Raw genomic sequence first — 18,730 nt, 5'->3', positions numbered from 1 at the left:
AACCCAAAAACTTGGGTATTATCGATGCACTATACTTCTATGGTATAATTAATATTTCCTTAAGCGCTAAGATCATCTCTGTAAACCGCAATGACGTCTCTGTTCAGGTTTGTGACTCGATTTATTGATCTGGATGGCCTGACGTGTATCCTGAACTTCCTGAAAAGCATGGACTATGACACCACAGAATCACAGATCCACACGTCTCTCATCGGCTGCATCAAAGCTCTGATGAACAACTCGCAGGGCCGCGCCCACGTCCTCGCTCACTCCGAGAGCATCAACATCATCGCCCAGAGCCTGGCCACAGAAAACATTAAGACAAAGGTGGCAGTCTTGGAGATCATGGGTGCTGTATGTCTGGTGCCTGGCGGGCACAAAAAAATCCTGGAGTCAATGCTGCACTACCAGCGTTTCGCCTGCGAGAGGACACGCTTCCAGGTGGGTGGGAGCAGTTGAGGGCAGTGCTCTGATTTTAAATCTTTCGCAGAGACGTAAAGCAATTTAAAAGCAACATTGCTTGAAAGTATTAATCATCTGTAATGGATTTACATCTCTCAGACACTTGTAAATGATCTGGACCGGAGTACGGGGCGGTACAGAGATGAGGTCAGCTTGAAAACAGCCATCATGTCCTTTATTAATGCTGTGCTGAGTCAAGGAGCTGGAGAGGTAATATATACTGTTTTCATGCATCTTTTCACACAGGAGTCACTTGTTCAAGAGGCTCTTTAAAGCACTGCTTGCATCAGTATCTTACTGCTGTTTTTTCCCCCCGTTTTAGACTAGTTTGGAATTCCGTATTCACCTCCGATATGAATTTCTTATGCTGGGGATCCAACCTGTGATCGATAAGCTACGCTCTCATGAAAACGCCACGTTAGACAGGTGAGGTGCAACTTCGCTCCAAAACATAATCTCTTCCAAAGTGGTGTCTGTAAACATTTACAGATCAGTTGAACAGCTAGAGAAGTACACAAGCACACATACTCTGAGTCAAAACCTCGGCTTTAAACTCTACACATTATCCTGGAACCCCCCCCAAACAACAACAACACAGTAGATTTCAAAGTCTTTCCAACTAATGTGTGTCAACATTAATACTCTGATACTCTGATCTTTCTAAGCTGTAAGTGTGCGAGTTCATCACTTAATTCTCTGTGACACTTTCAGGCATTTAGACTACTTTGAGATGCTGCGGAACGATGATGAGCTGGCTGTGTCAAAACGTTTCGAGTCGGTAAGGAAAAGAGACATCTCTCCCTTACTCATCATGTGAGGAACAAATGTTTATTCATCTGGGGTTTTTTCTGCTTCTTATCCAGGTACATGTAGACACCAAAAGTGCCACGCAAGTTTTTGATCTCATCCGGAAGAAGATGAGCCACACTGATGCATATCCGCACTTTATGTCTGTCCTGCATCACTGTCTGCTCATGCCACGTAAGTTTAGTTGTTTGTGACTGGACAAACAGGCTTGATAAATATTATATAATAAGAATGTTGACTTTGTCCTGATTAGTCAGTCCAGAATGTGGATTAGCACATTCCCAGCCAAATTAAAGCTGTATTCATTCAGACGCTAATATTTAGTTCCGTAACTATTTTCCCTACCTCTCACTTTCAATGGATTTGAAGTGAAAGAGCCACTAAAGACACGACTGCACGAGGCTTTTTGCTTTAACTCTCACTCCTCTATTCTGTGTTTTTCAGGCATTTTTTTTGAAGAAATAAAAATGGGAGTGAGCCGCAACCAGTGATGTGGTTTCACCCTAGTGTTAGCAATAATCTGCAAACTTAGGAAGGAAAAATAAAACAATTATATATTAAATTTGATGCAGTGCACTTTTAATTTCCACAGTAAAGTGTAACAGCAGTACCGCATGTTGTGCACTGTGAGTTTATAAGGCACCAGTTAACATCTTGTCCCCATATGACTGATGAAATTTCACCAATCAGTAAGAAATACATTTGTCATCTTGTTGTAGCCTTTAATTATTTTGCCTCCTTTAGGCTATCTAACCACTATGGATCCAAGTGTAATCAGTAGTTTCTTCGATAACACTGAATGGAAGAAACATGAGTAATGGGAAATTTGCTTTCTTTGCTCTCTTTCTTTCCGTGTCCAGACAAGAGAAGTGGAAACACTGTACAGTACTGGCTGCTATTGGACCGCATCGTCCAGCAGATGGTCTTGCAGAATGATAAAGGTCATGACCCTGACGTCACACCACTGGAGAATTTTAACGTGAAGAATGTTGTCCGGATGTGAGTGCACCGATTTTCCTCTGAACAGACGGACACGTAAACATGGAACAGATTGAAGAATGTAGAACAGGGCTGAAGTAGAAATCCATGTGTTTGACAGCGTTGGTTCAAAAATAGCTCCCCTTTTATGTTCAGAAAAACAATCAGTGAAGTCGTTCGCGGAGACGCTGTAAGTAATTACGTGTGTCATTCTCTCTGCAGGCTGGTCAATGAAAATGAGGTCAAACAGTGGAAGGAGCAGGCAGAGAAAATGAGAAAAGGTGTGTGCGATTCTAAATGGAATGGGACAATTTTCTTACCAATGAAAATCATGTTTTAATAAAATCTTGCTTTAATTTCCCCATCACAGAGCACCATGAGCTGCAACAGAAGTTTGAGAAGAAGGAGCGTGAATGTGACGCCAAGACCCAGGAGAAAGAGGACATGATGCAGACCCTCAACAAGATGAAAGAGAAGCTGGAAAAGGAGAGCAATGAGCACAAAAATGTCAAACAGCAAGTGGCTGAACTCACCGCACGACTGCATGAGCTCAGCACCGTATGTTTCCCTTTAAAGTACTTTGCAATTACAATTACCTTCAAATGAAAACCTTAATGAGTAGGATGATGGACTCTGACAGCCAGCGGTGGTCCAGAATAATCATATGACCTAATCTAAGAAGTTAGGAGTAGTCCTTTAGATATCACAATGTGATCTAAATTTATCAAACCCTCAAAATGAAGCAGTTTAAGTTTTTTTTTTTTTTCTAGATGAAAAGCAGAAATGAAAAAATGAACCATTTTTAACTTCTGTCTGATTAAAAGTCAGGTTGAAGGGAACACTTCTGTTTATTTTCATATATTTCATATATACTGTTACTGTGGCCCTGAGTTCAAACACATGCACACAAATTACAATGGAAATTGAGTAAAACATAAAAGAAATAGAAAATGTTCACAAAAAACCTTATAAAACACAACAAAAGTGTTTTCGGGGTGACAACAATGTGACAGAACAGCTGCCGAGGTGACAAGCTACTGAACGACTAATAGCAAACACCTATCTATGCATGAGTCATGCGATTAAAATGCACATTACCCGCATCTTTTTGTTCCTCACAACAACGATGAAAACTGTTAAGAAAAAAAACAGAGCTTCCTGTCATTTCCACAGTTTTTATGTCACATTGTTGTCTCCCTAAAAACGTGTCCTTTGTATTTTGTGTGCTTTTGCAGTGTTTTTCTATTTGCTGGCATTTTCATAAGTCCAAGTGCGTTTAACCTTTCAGGGCCAACATAGAATGCAGATAAAAGAAGATGACAGCTGATGGTTTTGAGAATCCATTTCACCTAATGTGCCCCTTTTCTGCTGGACTATAATCAGAATTCAGAAAGTCCCCAAGACTAGGAATCTTGTTTCCTGTCTATAGTGACTACAAGTCTACTGAAATGGCACAAAACTATCATAAAAACTGTGTTGTTGAAGGCCAAATGTAGGTTTAAGAAACTAATAATACACAGCTACTTTACTTGAGAAAGAAACTCATGAAATTAGGAAAACCTTTTGCTTTATGATAACAAAAATTAGACTTTTAGACTGGTATCGTTTTAATTATGAATCAGTGTGGTATGGTTTGTGTTGAAAAAAGCATAAAATTTTTTTTTGTAGTTACAATTCCATTGAATGTGCAGCAACACTCTTTCCATGAGAATTGACCCCTCTCGTGTTCCCATGTGTCTCTGCAGAGGCAGGCAGCTGTTGTTCCTGGCGGCCCTCCTGTTGCCCCCGGCCCCCCTGGTGGCCCGGTGCCTCAACCAGGCTTTGCAGGAATAGCCCCACCTCCTCCACCACCTCCTGGTGGTATGATGCCTCCTCCGCCACCCCCGCCGCCTCCGCCGGGTGGCCCTCCACCTCCCCCTGGGCTCCCGCCCATTGGAGGTATCCCTCCACCACCAGGAGCGCCCCTGGGATCATCGCTGAAGAAGAAGAACATTCCTCAGCCATCCAACCCTCTCAAGTCCTTCAACTGGTCCAAGTTAGCTGAGGTATGAAGAGCAGAGGCACAGGAGGCCTCCAGATATTCCTGCTCTTTGTTAAAATTTGACATATAAGATGTCTTATTTTCCTCTCAGAATAAGCTGGAGGGTACGGTCTGGATGGAGGTGGACGATGCCAAGGTTTTCAAAGTGCTGGATTTAGATGACATTGAAAGAACCTTCTCAGCCTATCAGAGGCAGCAGGTACTGAGAATGATGTAGTTCACCTTTCAGTCTCACCACATGTTGCTGTCTAACATTAGATAAGGCCAAGGGTAGATATGTGGGTTTGGGGTGGGCAGAGGGTTCAGTTTGCTTGCAGTTTTTTGGGATTTAGACTTGGCTGCTGTTCAGTTTCTTGGATTTTTTTACTATATTTTTTTTTTTCCACTGTTGTACAACTTTTCTTTCCTAAGCACAGTTTGGTCATGGGGAAGAGGTCAGATCAATAAAAACAGGAGAAAGGAGATATTTTGAGATACATTTGGCAGTTAATTAGATTCCAGACTTTAATGCTTGAATGATTTTCAACTCCTCACATTTCGAATGGAATGCATTTGCTTTTTTTCTTTTTTTTAATGGTTTAGATCATTCTGCCATATGTGATTGAAAATGCATGAGTGCGCTGCTCACAATCAGCTGTTCCTTTTTTCTTTCAGTTTGCAACTGATGTAGTTTCTAGAAATTCATAATGTCTTTTTAAAGATGAAACTGCCTGATCAGTTTAATGATTAGTTATATGCACAGCATGTGAAGAATAAGCATGTAGTGATAATCTGAACAGCCACTTACAGTATGTCTTACTATGCTCACGTCATTGCTGATCCATTGTCATTGAAGTGCTGAATGATTAATTTGTTCTTATGGGCTGCAATCACGTAACTGCTTTACTTATTCTAATGAGTGCTTACATCTTCCCTGCTTCTTGCCTGCATTTTAGGACTTCTTAATGATCAATAACAGCAAACAGGTGAGTGCACTTACAGTACAGTAGTTTCTACAGTCACTCTTTGTTCATATATTTGGCGTCAGCTGTCTTTACTTGTCGTGTTTGTGTGTCCTCGTGAATTCTACAGCCACTCTGTCTCCTTTCAAATGTGTTTTAAGCTCTCCTTCGGGATGCTGGCACATGTGATCCAGTCCTAATTGTTATGCGTTTGTCTGTGGCAGTAACTGAAACAAAATGTGAGCTTCATGCTTTCTAACCTTTTAATCACTGTGCTAACAGAAAGAGGCGGAAGACGACACGCTGGGCTCCAAAAAAGTCAAGGAGCTGTCAGTGATTGATGGCCGTCGAGCTCAAAACTGTAACATCCTGCTCTCACGGTAAGTTCCGTTCAGGATTTAAAAAAAACAAAACCAAAAAAACCCCAGACACAGCAGATGTTATTATATTCTATCTGTTGTGCACTGCAGACTGAAGCTTTCAAATGATGAGATTAAGAGAGCCATCCTAACCATGGACGAACAGGAGGACCTTCCCAAAGACATGCTGGAGCAGGTACGGCTTTCATGCAAACATAAAACAGCTGTGCTTTCATTAATGCACGTCAGTTTAAATCACAAGTAGTTAAGAGGTGAGCGGCAAACGTCATGCGCCTTGGAGCGAGAGACAGTGGAAGCAGAGATTCAGGCATGTTCACTGACGACAAAAAGCAGATGTGTCGGAGTATTTGATATATTGAAAAGTCTTTTCCTTGTCCTTTAGTTGCTGAAGTTTGTCCCAGAGAAGAGCGATGTGGATCTCCTCGAGGAGCATAAACATGAGCTCGATCGAATGGCCAAACCCGACCGCTTCCTTTACGAGATGAGCAGGTGAGTTTCTCTTTATGTGCAGCGTATTATTTCACTGTTTACCAGCTGATAACCACAGAGCTGACAGCATCAGGGCAGAGCAGCTCAGATCTGCTGACAAACAATAGTCTTTGTTTCCTCTTGGTCTGAGTAGATAAACCCAGTGACACATGGTTTTCTACTTAACGGGAACAATAGTCGTCTGTGTAAAACACTGTTTTGGAGAAAGTGAGCCGATAATTTAATAACTTTTATTGCAGTTTTGCAAATAAAGTCATGTAAGACAAAAGAAAGGAGTGTGGTCACCAGCAAAGGTCAGGTCGCTGGTGGGTGAGATCCTGCAGCATAGCAACAGTAGAAATGTATGTAAAGGAAGAATCACACAGTCCGTTTTGTCTTGTTTCCTCTACGAAGTGCTGCTGTAGTTTCCAGTTTGTCGTCTTACAGGCTGGACTGGAAGACAGATGCCACTGTGGTATTCATTAAGTGCACAGTCTGTGCTTTATAGGCTTAAATCATAAACACAGCCAAAAATAAGCTTCAGTACCACAACTAAAACTTTTATATGCTTATATAAAACTTATATAGTGTGGCGATTTAAGTGCAATGTTCATGATTGTGGCTTTTGTCTACATTTGTGGATTTCCCTGTTTATAATTTATTATTTGTATCTTTTTCTCCTTCTTCTCTGACACGTTATTTCCATCCTCGGTCCAGAATAAACCATTACCAGCAGAGGCTGCAGTCTTTGTACTTTAAGAAGAAGTTTGCAGAGAGGATAGCTGAGATCAAACCCAAAGTTGAAGGTGGGAAATATGTGCTTTATACAATAAAAATGATATCTGAAATATGATTGCTATGATTTATCCAAAGCAAACATATTTATATCTCCAACTTTGTCCATTTTCCTGCTGCTTTAGCGCTGGGTAAGTCGTCTAAGGAGGTTTTAAACAGCAGAAACCTGAAGCAGCTGTTGGAGGTGGTGCTTGCATTTGGAAACTATATGAACAAAGGTCAAAGGGGCAATGCTTATGGCTTCAAGGTGTCTTCACTCAACAAGATCGCGGATACTAAATCCAGTATCGACAAGTAAGAACATTTTTCAACAGTGGTATTAAAACTTTGCAGGCAGCAGTAGCAAGAATGGCATGCGGTGTATAAAAGTCACATCTGGGAATATTATAGTGATGAAATTTCATGTGGATATTCATATCTGAAAGTCCATCATGAAAGCCCTATATTGCACATTTGACACATTTTGCTGTGTGTTTGCAGAAACATTACTCTGCTGCACTATCTGATCACCATCCTGGAGAAGAAATATCCCAAAGTCCTGAAGTTCCAGGAGGACCTGCAGAGTATCTCAGAGGCAGCCAAAGTCAAGTAAGTAAAGGCCGGGAGCAGTGATTCCCAAGTGTTTTCCTAATTTTTGTTTGTAAAATATGCCAACAATTGTGGTTCAATTGTTGGCATATAAAGAGAGTTTTCTGTAAAGGGTGAATCATCTGCATGGGGAACCTAATTTTCAGCTACTTCCTTTTTAAGTGAATGGTGATGACCTTTCTTTCTTCCACGCAGTATGACGGAGCTGGAAAAAGATATCGGCAACCTGCGCAGTGGATTAAAAAGTGTAGAGAGCGTAAGTCATGGATATTTATTTGCAAACTCAGCAGAGCTCTTCTTTATGTTCTCTTTCTAATTGCTCCTTTTGATTTCCACTTGCAGGAACTGGAATACCAGAAGAAAGGGCCGCAGGAGCCGGGTGACAAGTTTGTGTCGGTGGTGAGCCAGTTCATCACCGTGGCCAGCTTCAGCTTCACTGATGTCGAGGACTCTCTCATCGAGGCCAAAGAACTGGTGAGTCATTCGGCCTGTGTGGTTTCTCCAGAAAACCCGAGGGTGTGCACGTGCGTTTGAGCAGACCGGACAGCGTCGCAGTCGCCTGCAGACACAGGCGCTGAAAGCTTGCATCCCATTTCCTCTCCATGCAGCTGTTTCTACAAGCCTTACTGACCCCGCCAGGGACCTTTCTAGGAAAGCAACCAGCAGGAGAAGCGTTTCGGCTTCCTGCTGCGGTGCCACCGACACTTTATTGTGCGGCCTGCTTGTTGCCATGTGTGAGGGCCAAGAGTGCAAACAGGAACACGGGCTTTAATATTATTTCACACTGTGGACATCAGATTACACCTGCCAACTTTAAGATGTCACTTTATGTTGTGCAAACAGAATCACAGCATCGAAGCAAACGAAGACGAAGCAAATGTGGATTTTATGGGGACTAAACTTCACTACCAGCAGAAACCTGAACATGTTCACATTTCAAAGGGCAGTTTGACACGCTAACATGGGATTTATGTGTCTGTCTTCCTGAATGGCAGGAAGAGGTGTTTTTTCTTTATTATTTTTATATGTCCCACAGTGTGTGCCACATTGACATGAGGACTCAGCTGGTAACATGGGAACCATTAGTTGCTGTTAATCATTTACAGTATCCCACGGTTAAATATTTGAATGTTTACAGCGGCCCTCTGTACTCACGACTGGGAGCCAGATAACCTGGTGACCCTCTAAGTGGGTCACTGCATCAGCTCTGTGCATATAAACAAAACGAAAGCAGAAAAAGGTGACTGTGAAATAGTGTTTATTGATTGTTGCTGTGAGGAAGTTGAAAAGAAATGTATTCTTTTATTTTTCTAATGGGGGAAAAACAAACTTCAGCATCTTCTCAGCTCATAGTGTCCCTGTCTATGCCATAACTGCTGTTAGCGGTCACATTTTTTGAAGCTGTATCTTCCCAGCATGATCTTGCATCTGGATGTTCTTTTTTTTTTTCTTTTTTAATTTATTGTGAAAAACACCCAACAAGCACATTGCCTTAATTTGAGCTCTGGCTCCAGTCTCTGACCTCAGCTGCAATCAGTAGCCGGTGAGATCTGGATGAACACGGGCTTCAAAGCCCGACCACTCCTGCCCTGCTCTGGTTTCAAAGAGCTGGGGCCTAATGACTCTCCTGTAAAGCAGTCAAAGATGGAATAAAACGCGGTTCTGCTGCGTCCTGCTGTAAATCTAATCCCGTGTGCCCCCTCCTCTTCTCTTTGGTCCCGCAGTTCCTGAGGGCAGTAAAGCACTTTGGTGAGGATGCCAGTAAGATGCAGCCAGATGAGTTCTTTGGCATCTTCGACCAGTTCCTGCAATCGTTCACAGAGGCTCAGCAGGAGAACGAGAACATACGAAAACGAAAGGAAGAGGAGGAACGCAGGGCCAAAGTAGAAGCTCAGGTATGCGACTGATCTCTCTTTTCATTCCCTGAGATTCTCAGTGGAGCTATAGCTGCTATTAAACACTTATTTAGCACCTTTAATTTATTAAATACTACAATGCCTTCATTTAGCAAAAGTTACACAGTCATAGGAAATATATTTGATCTGTTTTCTGTCCTACGTGAGAAGATAGTATGACTCACATCTGTGCAGCTCATTAGGTCTGATTAGATTAGAGCTGAAAATGGCTTCCTAGCCTTTGATCAAAGGTGCCAGCATCTGCCCACTAACTCCTCTACAGCTCATTGAATTATACAGTGCATTGATATTATATAGTCAAATTGGATGTTATTACGTGACTGCTTCTCTTGAGTCATAAATAAATAAAAACCAGGAGGGCTCAGATTCCCGTATCCAAGCAAAGCTAATAATGCTCTTATCCTCTCACCTCTTCAGATATTTAAATGACAGTTTTCATTTGTGTCCCCAGCTACGTGAACAGAGGGAGAAGGAGCGAAAGGCCCGGAAAGCAAAAGCGAACGGAGAAGAGGATGGCGGTGAGTTTGATGACCTCGTGTCAGCGCTGCGGTCGGGCGAGGTCTTCGACAAGGACTTGTCCAAGATGAAACGTAACCGCAAGCGGATCAACAACCAGAACACAGACTCGGGCAGGGAGCGACCAGTCACAAAGCTGAACTTCTAAATGGGCTCGATCACTCGCAACCCCCTGCTCATCATCATCAACCTCCCTCTGGGGCGAACTGACATCCACATTCCTCTTCACCCTCCTCCACTCCCACCCACCTCGGCTCGGGTGAACCACAGCATTGCGTCATCGCAGCAGGGCCACACACAGCACAACATGATTAGACCTCTCATCCTCTAAGATTTTGATAAGAAATAGAGCAGAAGCCAAAGGTTGATACTCTTGGACCAAACAAGAGGGAGGAAAAGAAATGTTTTAAGTCATGCTGGAGAAAGGTTTTCACGGGTGTTTTGACAGGATCCGTTCTGTGCCGTTTTTGTACGTGAATCTATGCACAGAGTGAAATGTGCATCCGGTCGAGTGTTTCCGAGGCTGGAAGCTCGATCAAAGCAAGAGGACTATTCCTCTAAATGGGGCCATTTTGTACAGACTGAGGTGTGCTGCTTTCACCTGCCTGGATTTTCCGAGAGATCATGTCTGGAGAAAGACTAGACCTAAGCTTCCTCTTGATGCTGCCGCTCTCTTGCAGTCACAGCCATCACAGGACTGAGAGACTGTGTTGTATAGACGGATGTGGTTTTAATTGCAAGTGACACAGCTGAGGGTCTTTTTGTTTTGTTTTGTATTCACCTTTTTTTGACGTGCATCACATATATATATATAAATCTGATCACTGTATGTTTTTATTTGAACATTTTCCTGTTACGAGCTGGCCTTAACTCTGATTTGATTTTGTTTTGTTTCTTTGTTAAGTGGGTACTCTCAAAGGCCTTGGCCTGATCTGCAATTCTTAACAGGTGTGTGGACACTCGTGTCATACATTACATACATCTATAGTATACGAGCGTGTGTGCTTGTTACACATGCACATAGGAATTCATAATGCTAAATACCATTGAAACCAACAATTAATGCAATACACTTGTCTTTCCCCTTTGAAGAGAGTGCCCTCCTTAAATGTTTTTTATTATTTGAATAGATGAAATGTTTGCTCCATGCTGGCTGGATTTACACTGCATCAAATGAAAGGGCAGAAAAAAAATCTGCTCCACATGTGATGTTTTCATTCTTGTAGAAAACATCACATGTGGACGTGCGACGTTCCCCCTTCAGCCTTGTGAGTCCATCCAGCCGACACCTCCACCGAACTTTTATAATTTAAACTGCCTTCCATTGTACAATGACCTAAAGATAATAAATGGGAGAAAACTACTGATGAGTTTGATTATTTAGTTTTTCAACACATGCACTTTCACGCAGCATTGACTCTGGTTTTAAAAAGTTGTTTATTTCTACTAAAAACCTTGAACAGGAAGTGGAAGCATCTTTTTTATGGCTGAATTTTAAACTCTAAAGGTAACCAGCATTGTGGCTCCATCTAGTGGTCAGTAAATGCAACAACATTTAATGTACACTTCAAATCATCAAAGCAAAAAATCCCTTTTTACATTCAGTCATACACGATAACATAGTTATTTATGTTTATTATCATATACAATCAAAGTTTACTATCAAGAATATTTTAGTAGATATCTGAATGGCAGTACACTTCCTTTTAGCTGTTCTTCAGATTTTATCTTTAGTTATAACCATCCATCCATTTTCTACTGCTTATCTGGGGCAGGGTCTAAGCAAAGCAAAGAAACCCAGACCTTCCTCTCTCTAACCCCTCTTCCAGCTCTCTTGGGGGATGCTGAGGTGTTACCAAGCCAGATGAGACACTCGGCATGTCCCAAGTCCGCCCCAGAAGTTTGACGTGGCTGAAACACCTCACCTAGGAGGAACCCAGGAGGGATCTTGGTCAGATGCCTGAATCAACTCAACGGATGTGGAAGAGTACCAGTGACTGAGCTCCTCGCAGTCTCTAAGAGTTAGTTATGTACTTTGCTAATCTATTAAATATAATTTAGGACAATTTCAAGATTCACAAGATGTATAATAGTTTTTGTTTTTCTTAAAACAGGTAAGGAAAACTATTTCTTCATTTACTACTCGGGTAAACCAGGCCACCAAGGTCTTATTTTCTTCATTACAGATCCAAGTCTTGGCCACCTAAAAGATTTTCTATTCATAAAATGTGTTTTTGTCTTATTAAAAACCAAAATATAACCTTTGTTTTAATTTGTTTTTGTATAGAAAACCTATACGTCTTGCTTACTTCAGCAGGAAACCATGTGTCAGCTTGTCATCTGCCTCCTGCACAAAGCGTGAAACCCCGGTGTAAAAAGCTCTGCCAGCAACTTCCACCACTACAGCCTTGAAGTCTCCACACTTGGTCTCCTGAGCATTAAGACAGAAACACAATAAATGCTTCAGATCATTCTATGATGAGCTGATTCAAAAGAATAATTCAATTCATATTTATTTATATAGCACCAAATCACAACAACAGTCACCTCAAGGCACTTTATATTGTAAGCTAAAGACCCTACATTAATACAACATCTTGGATTTTAAATTAACAGGGAGCCAATGTAGAGAAAACAGTCTGGAGAAATATGCTTTCTCTGTAGTTACTCTCGCTGCAGCATTTTAGATCAACTGAAGGCTTTTCAGGACATCCTGATAATAACCATGTTGTAGAAGTAGGAAATTAGAGGTCATCCACGTCCTGCAGTTTTATTAATTGGTATGTTCTCTGGCTTCATGGACAGATAAAGTTAGGTATCATCTGCATAGCAGTGAAAATGCATGCTATGCCTTGAATTAATTTAACACTTTAATCTCCATTTACATGAAGAAACTGTAGTCTCAAAACAAACTGGAGATATGATTCAAACCGCTGCAGTGCAGTACCTTTAATACCTGCAGCATCCTCTAATTACTGTAATAAAATCTTGTGGTCCATTGTCAGAAGCCATAAGAAGATCATTTGTAACCTTCACTAAAGTTGTCTCTGCGCTGTGATGAGGTCTGAAACCTGACTGAAACTAGAATAAACTATTCCTCTGCAGATGATATATGCAATGTGTAAGATGAGTAATTCTGACAGCAAGTAGTGATTTGTTTTCTGTCAGTCCACACATCAGCGCGCTGCGTTTTGATGTAAAAAAATTTTCCTCGGCTTAAAACAGCCAAACCTGAGAAACCCGGAGCATCTGCTTCATGGTGACTTCACTCTAAGACATTTAAATACAGGATTTCAAATCAGTATTTTAGAAACTGTCAACCTGAGGAGCCAAACAAAGCGATGTTATATTAAATTGTACCAAAATCCTACACTTAGGATTAAGTATTATTAACTGTATTACTGTTTAGAAACAAAACACACAAAACATGTCTTCTTTTTAACTTGGATTAATCCTGCACATTTCAATACATCGTAAATCCACTGCGCCATAACGTCTAAATATTTACTTATTCTTTAGGTCTTTTTACAAAATGCACTTCTTTCTTTTCCCACTCTTTGAACAAGAGGCGATCACCCTCATTCCACAAGAGAACAGAAATCGTGATACCTCAACAGCCTTTCCTGTGAACTGGGACCCAGTGGCTCCGCTCTGGAACGTCCTGGTCTGGTTCAGATGGATGAGACCTTTGTGATACTGAAGAGCTACTCGAGCCGTGACACCAGAACCAGTCGGGCTTCGGTCTACCTGAGAAACACAATTTAAACCTCCTATTGCATGAAGTTAAGGTGACACCAATGAACAAAACACAGACCTTTTATTGTCTTTTGTATGATTCCAACACTTGAGCACTTAAAGAGGATTCAAATAATGGAAGTAAGGACAAAGACTTAAAAAGTGACAACAAATAAAAAATGTCCCCAAACGTGTTTTCTTGCAATATGTCTCGTTTTTCTTTCATATTTCATCTGAACAGTTGCTGTGTTTGTCCATTTCATTTATGATAAACTCTGCAGACTGCACAAATAAAAGATGATGTGACCACTTTACATAATGCTCATTACTCATTGTAAAAGGCCGATCTCCGGCACTGTCAAACTGCTGGCTGTGAGCACAGTCACAGCTGCTCTTCCTTGGCATTAATGGGTGTAGCTTCAGCTAATACAGCTGTTCCAAATTGTAATGTGACTTGTTAAATTGACCAGCTGTAGCACTTCCTGGAAGCTGCAGCCCTTCTAAGACAAATGTGCTTAAGTGTACACTTAGAGCTACTTCAGGGTTAGACAGGACTAAAGACTGTATTTAAAGTTGGATGTGGATTCAGGGCCTAAACAAAACAAACAAAAAAAGGTGATAAGAAGTGCCTTAAATCTGCAATATTTTTAATGACCAGCAGGGGGACATTCCTCATTTTCCATCAAACTCTGCTGCTTTCTTTTCTCTTATGATCTCTTTAAACATATTTCTAAAAAGCTTAGGATTTCAATCAGTAGTTTGAAGTCTTTCTTGTTTATTTAGGTTTTTTTTGTTTTATTCTAATCAATAAAACGTAGTAGACGCCTCTCACTATAGCGTTACCCACACCCACACTCAGGCTTCATGACAACGGTTTATCCTTCCACCAGCAGGAACTAACATACCTGAGCTTCAGCAAACACACAGATATTGGCGGTGGGTTCAGGGGAGTAATCGTCTTTCCCGTCTGTTAGTATGGTGCCATACAGGAAGGCCAGATCATCGCTGACTGGATGATGCAACTTCACCTAAAGAATAATAAGAATAAGGTAGAAAAAGAAATCAGTTCACACTGTGGAATATGGTTGGGAGCATCATGTCCAGATACTTTTGGGTGACATCAAGCTGAGAGGTCATGTAATGCTCAGATTTTTTGCCATAAGCTCTACAGGCATGCACTGCATCCCATATAAGTACTACCAGATGTTTCTTGTGGCCTCTAAAAATATCCTGTGCGTACATTTGAGCCATAATTCGACAACACCCTAAAAGCAGATGTAATGAATAAAAAAAAGAAGATGCCAATTCAAAGCAGCTCTATATAAGATCAGGCCTACTTTTTCCCCTTTTTAAATTAAAGTATGGATTATTTAGACTTTTAGATTACTAGAAATTTAGCAAGTGATATTCTCACTGTCTGTGTAATATTGCTCAGTTTTTTTTAATTTCCTGTCAGCTGATAACCTGAGATTTGACAGCTCTGGTCACAGCTGTGGCTGCGTCGACAAGATCCCGAGTCCTGGACTTGGACACATCCAGACCAAACCTCTGGGCATTCACAAAGGCGTAAAAGGCTCCTCCGTAGCTGATGTCAACCGTTACTTCACCAAACCCCTCCACCGACACTGTCACATCTGGTAAAAAAATATTGAATTAGTCCTGGAGAACATTCAAATACCTGAGAACCGTTACAGTCGTTTGTGCTACCTGTAGCAAATGCAAACGCTGGCACGCTGAGAAACCTCACTCCTCCTGTTTTCCCCTCAGAGTACTCAACAAAGGCCTTCACCAGGCCACAGGGACAGTGGATGTTCACTTGTGTCTCTGGCGACTTCGGCTCTTTCACTAGTTTGTAGTCCACAGCGAAGCGTCCCAGTGCGATGACGGCGTGGCCGCACATGGTGCTGTAGCCCTCGTTGTGCATGAACAGCACCGCCAGGTCGGCCTCGGGTAACTCGCTGTCCACGATCAGGGCCCCGTACATGTCGTAGTGTCCTCGCGGTTCATACATCAGCACCCTCCTGAGGTGGTCCAGATGTTCCCGGACGTAGCGACGTTTGGAAAGCACGCTGTTGCCTTTGACCTCTGGGTAGCCACTGAGGATGATCCGCAAAGGCTCTCCACCCGTGTGCATGTCGACCACAGACAGCTTGCCTCCCTCGTGAGGTGGAAGCTGCATTTCCATCTCAGCGCTGATTTCAGAAATCAAAACAATCCTTTGGGTTATAAACTCATTTATATTTTTTAATACACCTTTTTTTAAATGTAAACACTTGCATGGGAAAACTTTAGAGTCTGCCTGCAAGCTTTGTTTGAAAATTATCCCTCAAATCAAAACACACATATGGAGTATGGGTAACAAATACATTTAAAACGATTTATAGCTGGATTTATAGCTCGGTGTCTGGGTCGCGTGTTTAGTTTATGAATGCTAAATTCTGCTTGAAGCCAAATTTGCTGAGTGATAATTGATCTGTAACATTGAGGCCACAAGATCAGCTAAAAAAATAGGACCTTTGTCAGTTGATACCAGCTTGAAAATGAGCTTGAAAGTTAATATTTGGTATGACCGTCTTTATTCTTCAACACATCCTGAATTCTCTTAAACAACCTTTCTTGTCATTTCTTTAGGTAGACTTCAGGAATAGTTCTCCAGGCTTCTTGAAGGACATTCAAAGCTCTTCTTTCGTTCTTTGTGTCCGGGGATGGGCGTCCAGGTACGCACCGGCTCACTCCTGGTGGCTGCTTGTCGGGGCCTGGAGCCTGGGGCTCGCTCGGGCCCCTTCGGGGGTGGGGTGCCCTTGGCCTCTTGGCCTGGAGCTCGGTCACCCTGGCACAGCTGGCTGCCGGCGGAGCTCACGGGCACGTCACTGCAACCCCCCCTGGCTTCTGCTCTGCAGCTGCTGAGTGACCCCTCATCTGGGACTCTCCTCAGCTCTTTCCGGGAGAGTGGCGTGGTTGCCCCTCCGTTGGTCTTCCTTGGTCTCTTGTGCTCTGGGGGTCTCTTGATGTCTGGAGCCTTGATCTCCTCCATACCTGCTTCATGCCCTGGAGGACGGGGCTGTGGCCCCCCCACACCCTCTAGCAGATCATTACATGAAGGAACCTTTTAAATACAAGCGCGCTCATGCTCACAGGTGTACAAACGGATGCTCACAGACATAAACTACACCCTTTTCGGCTCCTACCTCAAAGCACACTGTGCGCTGTCGATCCAACGTGCGGCACAATAATATTCAATAATTAGTTTTCACTGTTATATTCACATAGGTCATTGCGATGATGTTGTTTATTATATTGCTCTCTTTTTTTGCTTCTTTTCTCTTTTTTCTTTCTCAACAGGTGATCCAGGTGATCCACTGTTTTTCTTTCCCTCTTTCTTTCTCCCTTTTCTTTCCCCCAGTCAAGTCTGTCCCGTGTGTAGCAAGCGAAAATAAAATAAAATAAACAATAAAAGCAAAGGTGAATCAAATAGACCAATACGGCAAGGCCGGGATGGTCCATTTGGTAAAATAAATCCGTTGGTCATCTTTCTTTGCCTTTAGACAATAATTCTGATGGCAAGAGAGCCAAACCGGACAGGCGGGGAAAACTGACAGTGTTCCATTTTATGTTTTTCTATCCAGGTATTCTTTTAATGCATTTGCAGTGTATTTGGGATCATTGCCATGCAAAAAAAATTACACCCACCCTTCCCACTGAGACCATTTCTGATGAGGGTTCAATGAACAGTAAATGGATCAGCTAAAAGGCCAGATCCAGCACTCAGGTAATGTGTCAGGTCATGTTGGATTTTTTCCATATTACTTAAGACATGACTTCCAGATATCATTCCTCTGCTGTAAATAGATGATGTGACAGACCTAAAAGTCTGTCCACTTGTCCAGTTTTTACAATTTTTTTAAAAAAAAGAAAATACCGCACACCACAGTGAGCTATGCCAAGTTTTTGGCTAGTAGCTCTGTAAAAATACTATTCTATTTTATAGCTATTAAACTGTGTTATCTTTGGTATTTTGGTAGATTCAGCTAAACAAACGAGGACAAATTGCGTTTTTTTTGTGACAGTCTGTCAGTAACAAAGTGGATAAAGATACTATTTAAAGTTGTCTCTTTGTTACTACTGGTTCATCTTTTGATGAACCAGTAGTAACAAAGTACTAGTACAGTTGTAGTAGTAGTGTCCTTTTTATGCTTGAGTGATTCACGTTAAGTGGCTTGACAAACAAAAACATTCCTCATAAAAACGAGTAAAAAAAAAAAGCAGCCAATGTCCAAAAGAAAAGCTCTGAAAGACCCGAAAGAACTATTGCTCAAGAGAACTTTAAAAAGTACAAGAATAACTCTTTGGAAGCATAATATGAAGAATGAGGAGGGGTTCAAGACTTTGCTGTATCTTCTATGATCAGTGTGGAAGCTGTTGAGCATCTAACTCCTGTAAATTATGTGTTTATTCATACTTTAGATCAAAACATTCGTTAACATTAAGAAATGTGAGGGTAGATGCAGTAAACAGTAAATATGGAACATGGATTCGCATTAAATTTGACAAAACAGGCACCAAAAGGCGAATTTTGTGCAGGCTGATCTGAGGTCATCGTAAAAAATGATTTATGAGCAACAGTTTTGCTTATATTCGTTTTTGAAAGCGAACGGGTTTATAGTGGGAACTTTATTATTATTTTTCTCAATACATGCTGTGCCGTGTTATTATTATACAAACTTTTCCCAGTTAAACGTTTGGATGCCTGCAGTAGGTATAACGGAGTGCATGCAGCGCAACTCTCCAGTAAAAGGCAGCAAAAACCCAGCGTTGACTTACACAACTGCAAAGAGGAAAAGAATTAAAGCTCTGGTAAGTTTACTTACCTGCTGTAACTTTTCTCTGTGCTCAGATCTCCAACTTGTGCAGCCCTCCTACTTTTTTCTTTTCTTTTCTCTCTGTGTGTTTCAGTTACACAAAGACACTAAAATGAAACATTAGTGCCACCCGCTGTTCTGGAGGGCTGCACGAAGTTAGTCTCCTAGTACTGTACACAGTTTTATATTCACACAGAGATGCAGACATATGTTTCTCTATATGTTATATAACCCTTCAAAAATA

At 41.7% G+C, this 18,730-nt stretch overlaps 2 protein-coding genes across 7 annotated transcripts in view; one reads left to right on the top strand and one right to left on the bottom strand.

The window, feature by feature from the left end:
- The window catches only part of daam1b (dishevelled associated activator of morphogenesis 1b), a 43,221-nt gene extending 31,966 nt beyond the window's left edge, over window positions 1-11,255 (top strand). For 4 of the 5 annotated variants that reach the window (XM_084952463.1, XM_084952464.1, XM_084952462.1 and 1 more), the window contains exons 6-26: window positions 108-441; window positions 562-672; window positions 785-888; window positions 1,174-1,240; window positions 1,326-1,443; window positions 2,130-2,268; window positions 2,470-2,528; window positions 2,618-2,805; window positions 3,993-4,292; window positions 4,380-4,487; window positions 5,224-5,253; window positions 5,512-5,609; window positions 5,700-5,784; window positions 5,992-6,098; window positions 6,795-6,883; window positions 6,998-7,166; window positions 7,353-7,460; window positions 7,656-7,716; window positions 7,803-7,934; window positions 9,185-9,355; window positions 9,828-11,255. In XM_084952463.1, coding sequence (XP_084808589.1) covers window positions 108-441; window positions 562-672; window positions 785-888; window positions 1,174-1,240; window positions 1,326-1,443; window positions 2,130-2,268; window positions 2,470-2,528; window positions 2,618-2,805; window positions 3,993-4,292; window positions 4,380-4,487; window positions 5,224-5,253; window positions 5,512-5,609; window positions 5,700-5,784; window positions 5,992-6,098; window positions 6,795-6,883; window positions 6,998-7,166; window positions 7,353-7,460; window positions 7,656-7,716; window positions 7,803-7,934; window positions 9,185-9,355; window positions 9,828-10,040 — 2,791 coding nt within the window. In that variant the 3' untranslated portion in view covers window positions 10,041-11,255. The remainder of the gene's footprint in view (window positions 1-107; window positions 442-561; window positions 673-784; window positions 889-1,173; window positions 1,241-1,325; window positions 1,444-2,129; window positions 2,269-2,469; window positions 2,529-2,617; window positions 2,806-3,992; window positions 4,293-4,379; window positions 4,488-5,223; window positions 5,254-5,511; window positions 5,610-5,699; window positions 5,785-5,991; window positions 6,099-6,794; window positions 6,884-6,997; window positions 7,167-7,352; window positions 7,461-7,655; window positions 7,717-7,802; window positions 7,935-9,184; window positions 9,356-9,827) is intronic. The other variant, XM_084952466.1, reaches the window with a different exon arrangement.
- On the bottom strand, window positions 10,769-18,566 carry l3hypdh (trans-L-3-hydroxyproline dehydratase). Of its 2 annotated transcripts, XM_084952467.1 has the most exons (7): window positions 18,496-18,566; window positions 15,335-15,819; window positions 15,092-15,261; window positions 14,533-14,655; window positions 13,502-13,639; window positions 12,202-12,323; window positions 10,769-11,817 (listed from the first exon to the last, which is right to left on the bottom strand). In XM_084952467.1, the coding sequence occupies exons 2-7, from the start codon at window positions 15,810-15,812 to the stop codon at window positions 11,814-11,816; spliced, it is 1,035 nt and encodes a 344-aa protein (XP_084808593.1). In that variant the 5' UTR covers window positions 15,813-15,819; window positions 18,496-18,566; the 3' UTR covers window positions 10,769-11,813. The 2 variants fall into 2 exon arrangements, with proteins under 2 accessions (XP_084808593.1, XP_084808594.1); XM_084952468.1 differs by having other exon boundaries at window positions 10,769-12,323.
- Between the last annotated feature and the right edge of the window lie 164 nt (window positions 18,567-18,730).

This window comes from Perissodus microlepis, chromosome 15, assembly GCF_051167445.1.
Source record: "Perissodus microlepis isolate ML-2025 ecotype Zambia chromosome 15, ASM5116744v1, whole genome shotgun sequence".
Classification (NCBI taxonomy): domain Eukaryota; kingdom Metazoa; phylum Chordata; class Actinopteri; order Cichliformes; family Cichlidae; genus Perissodus; species Perissodus microlepis.
This window is presented reverse-complemented; position numbering and strand designations above follow the sequence as displayed.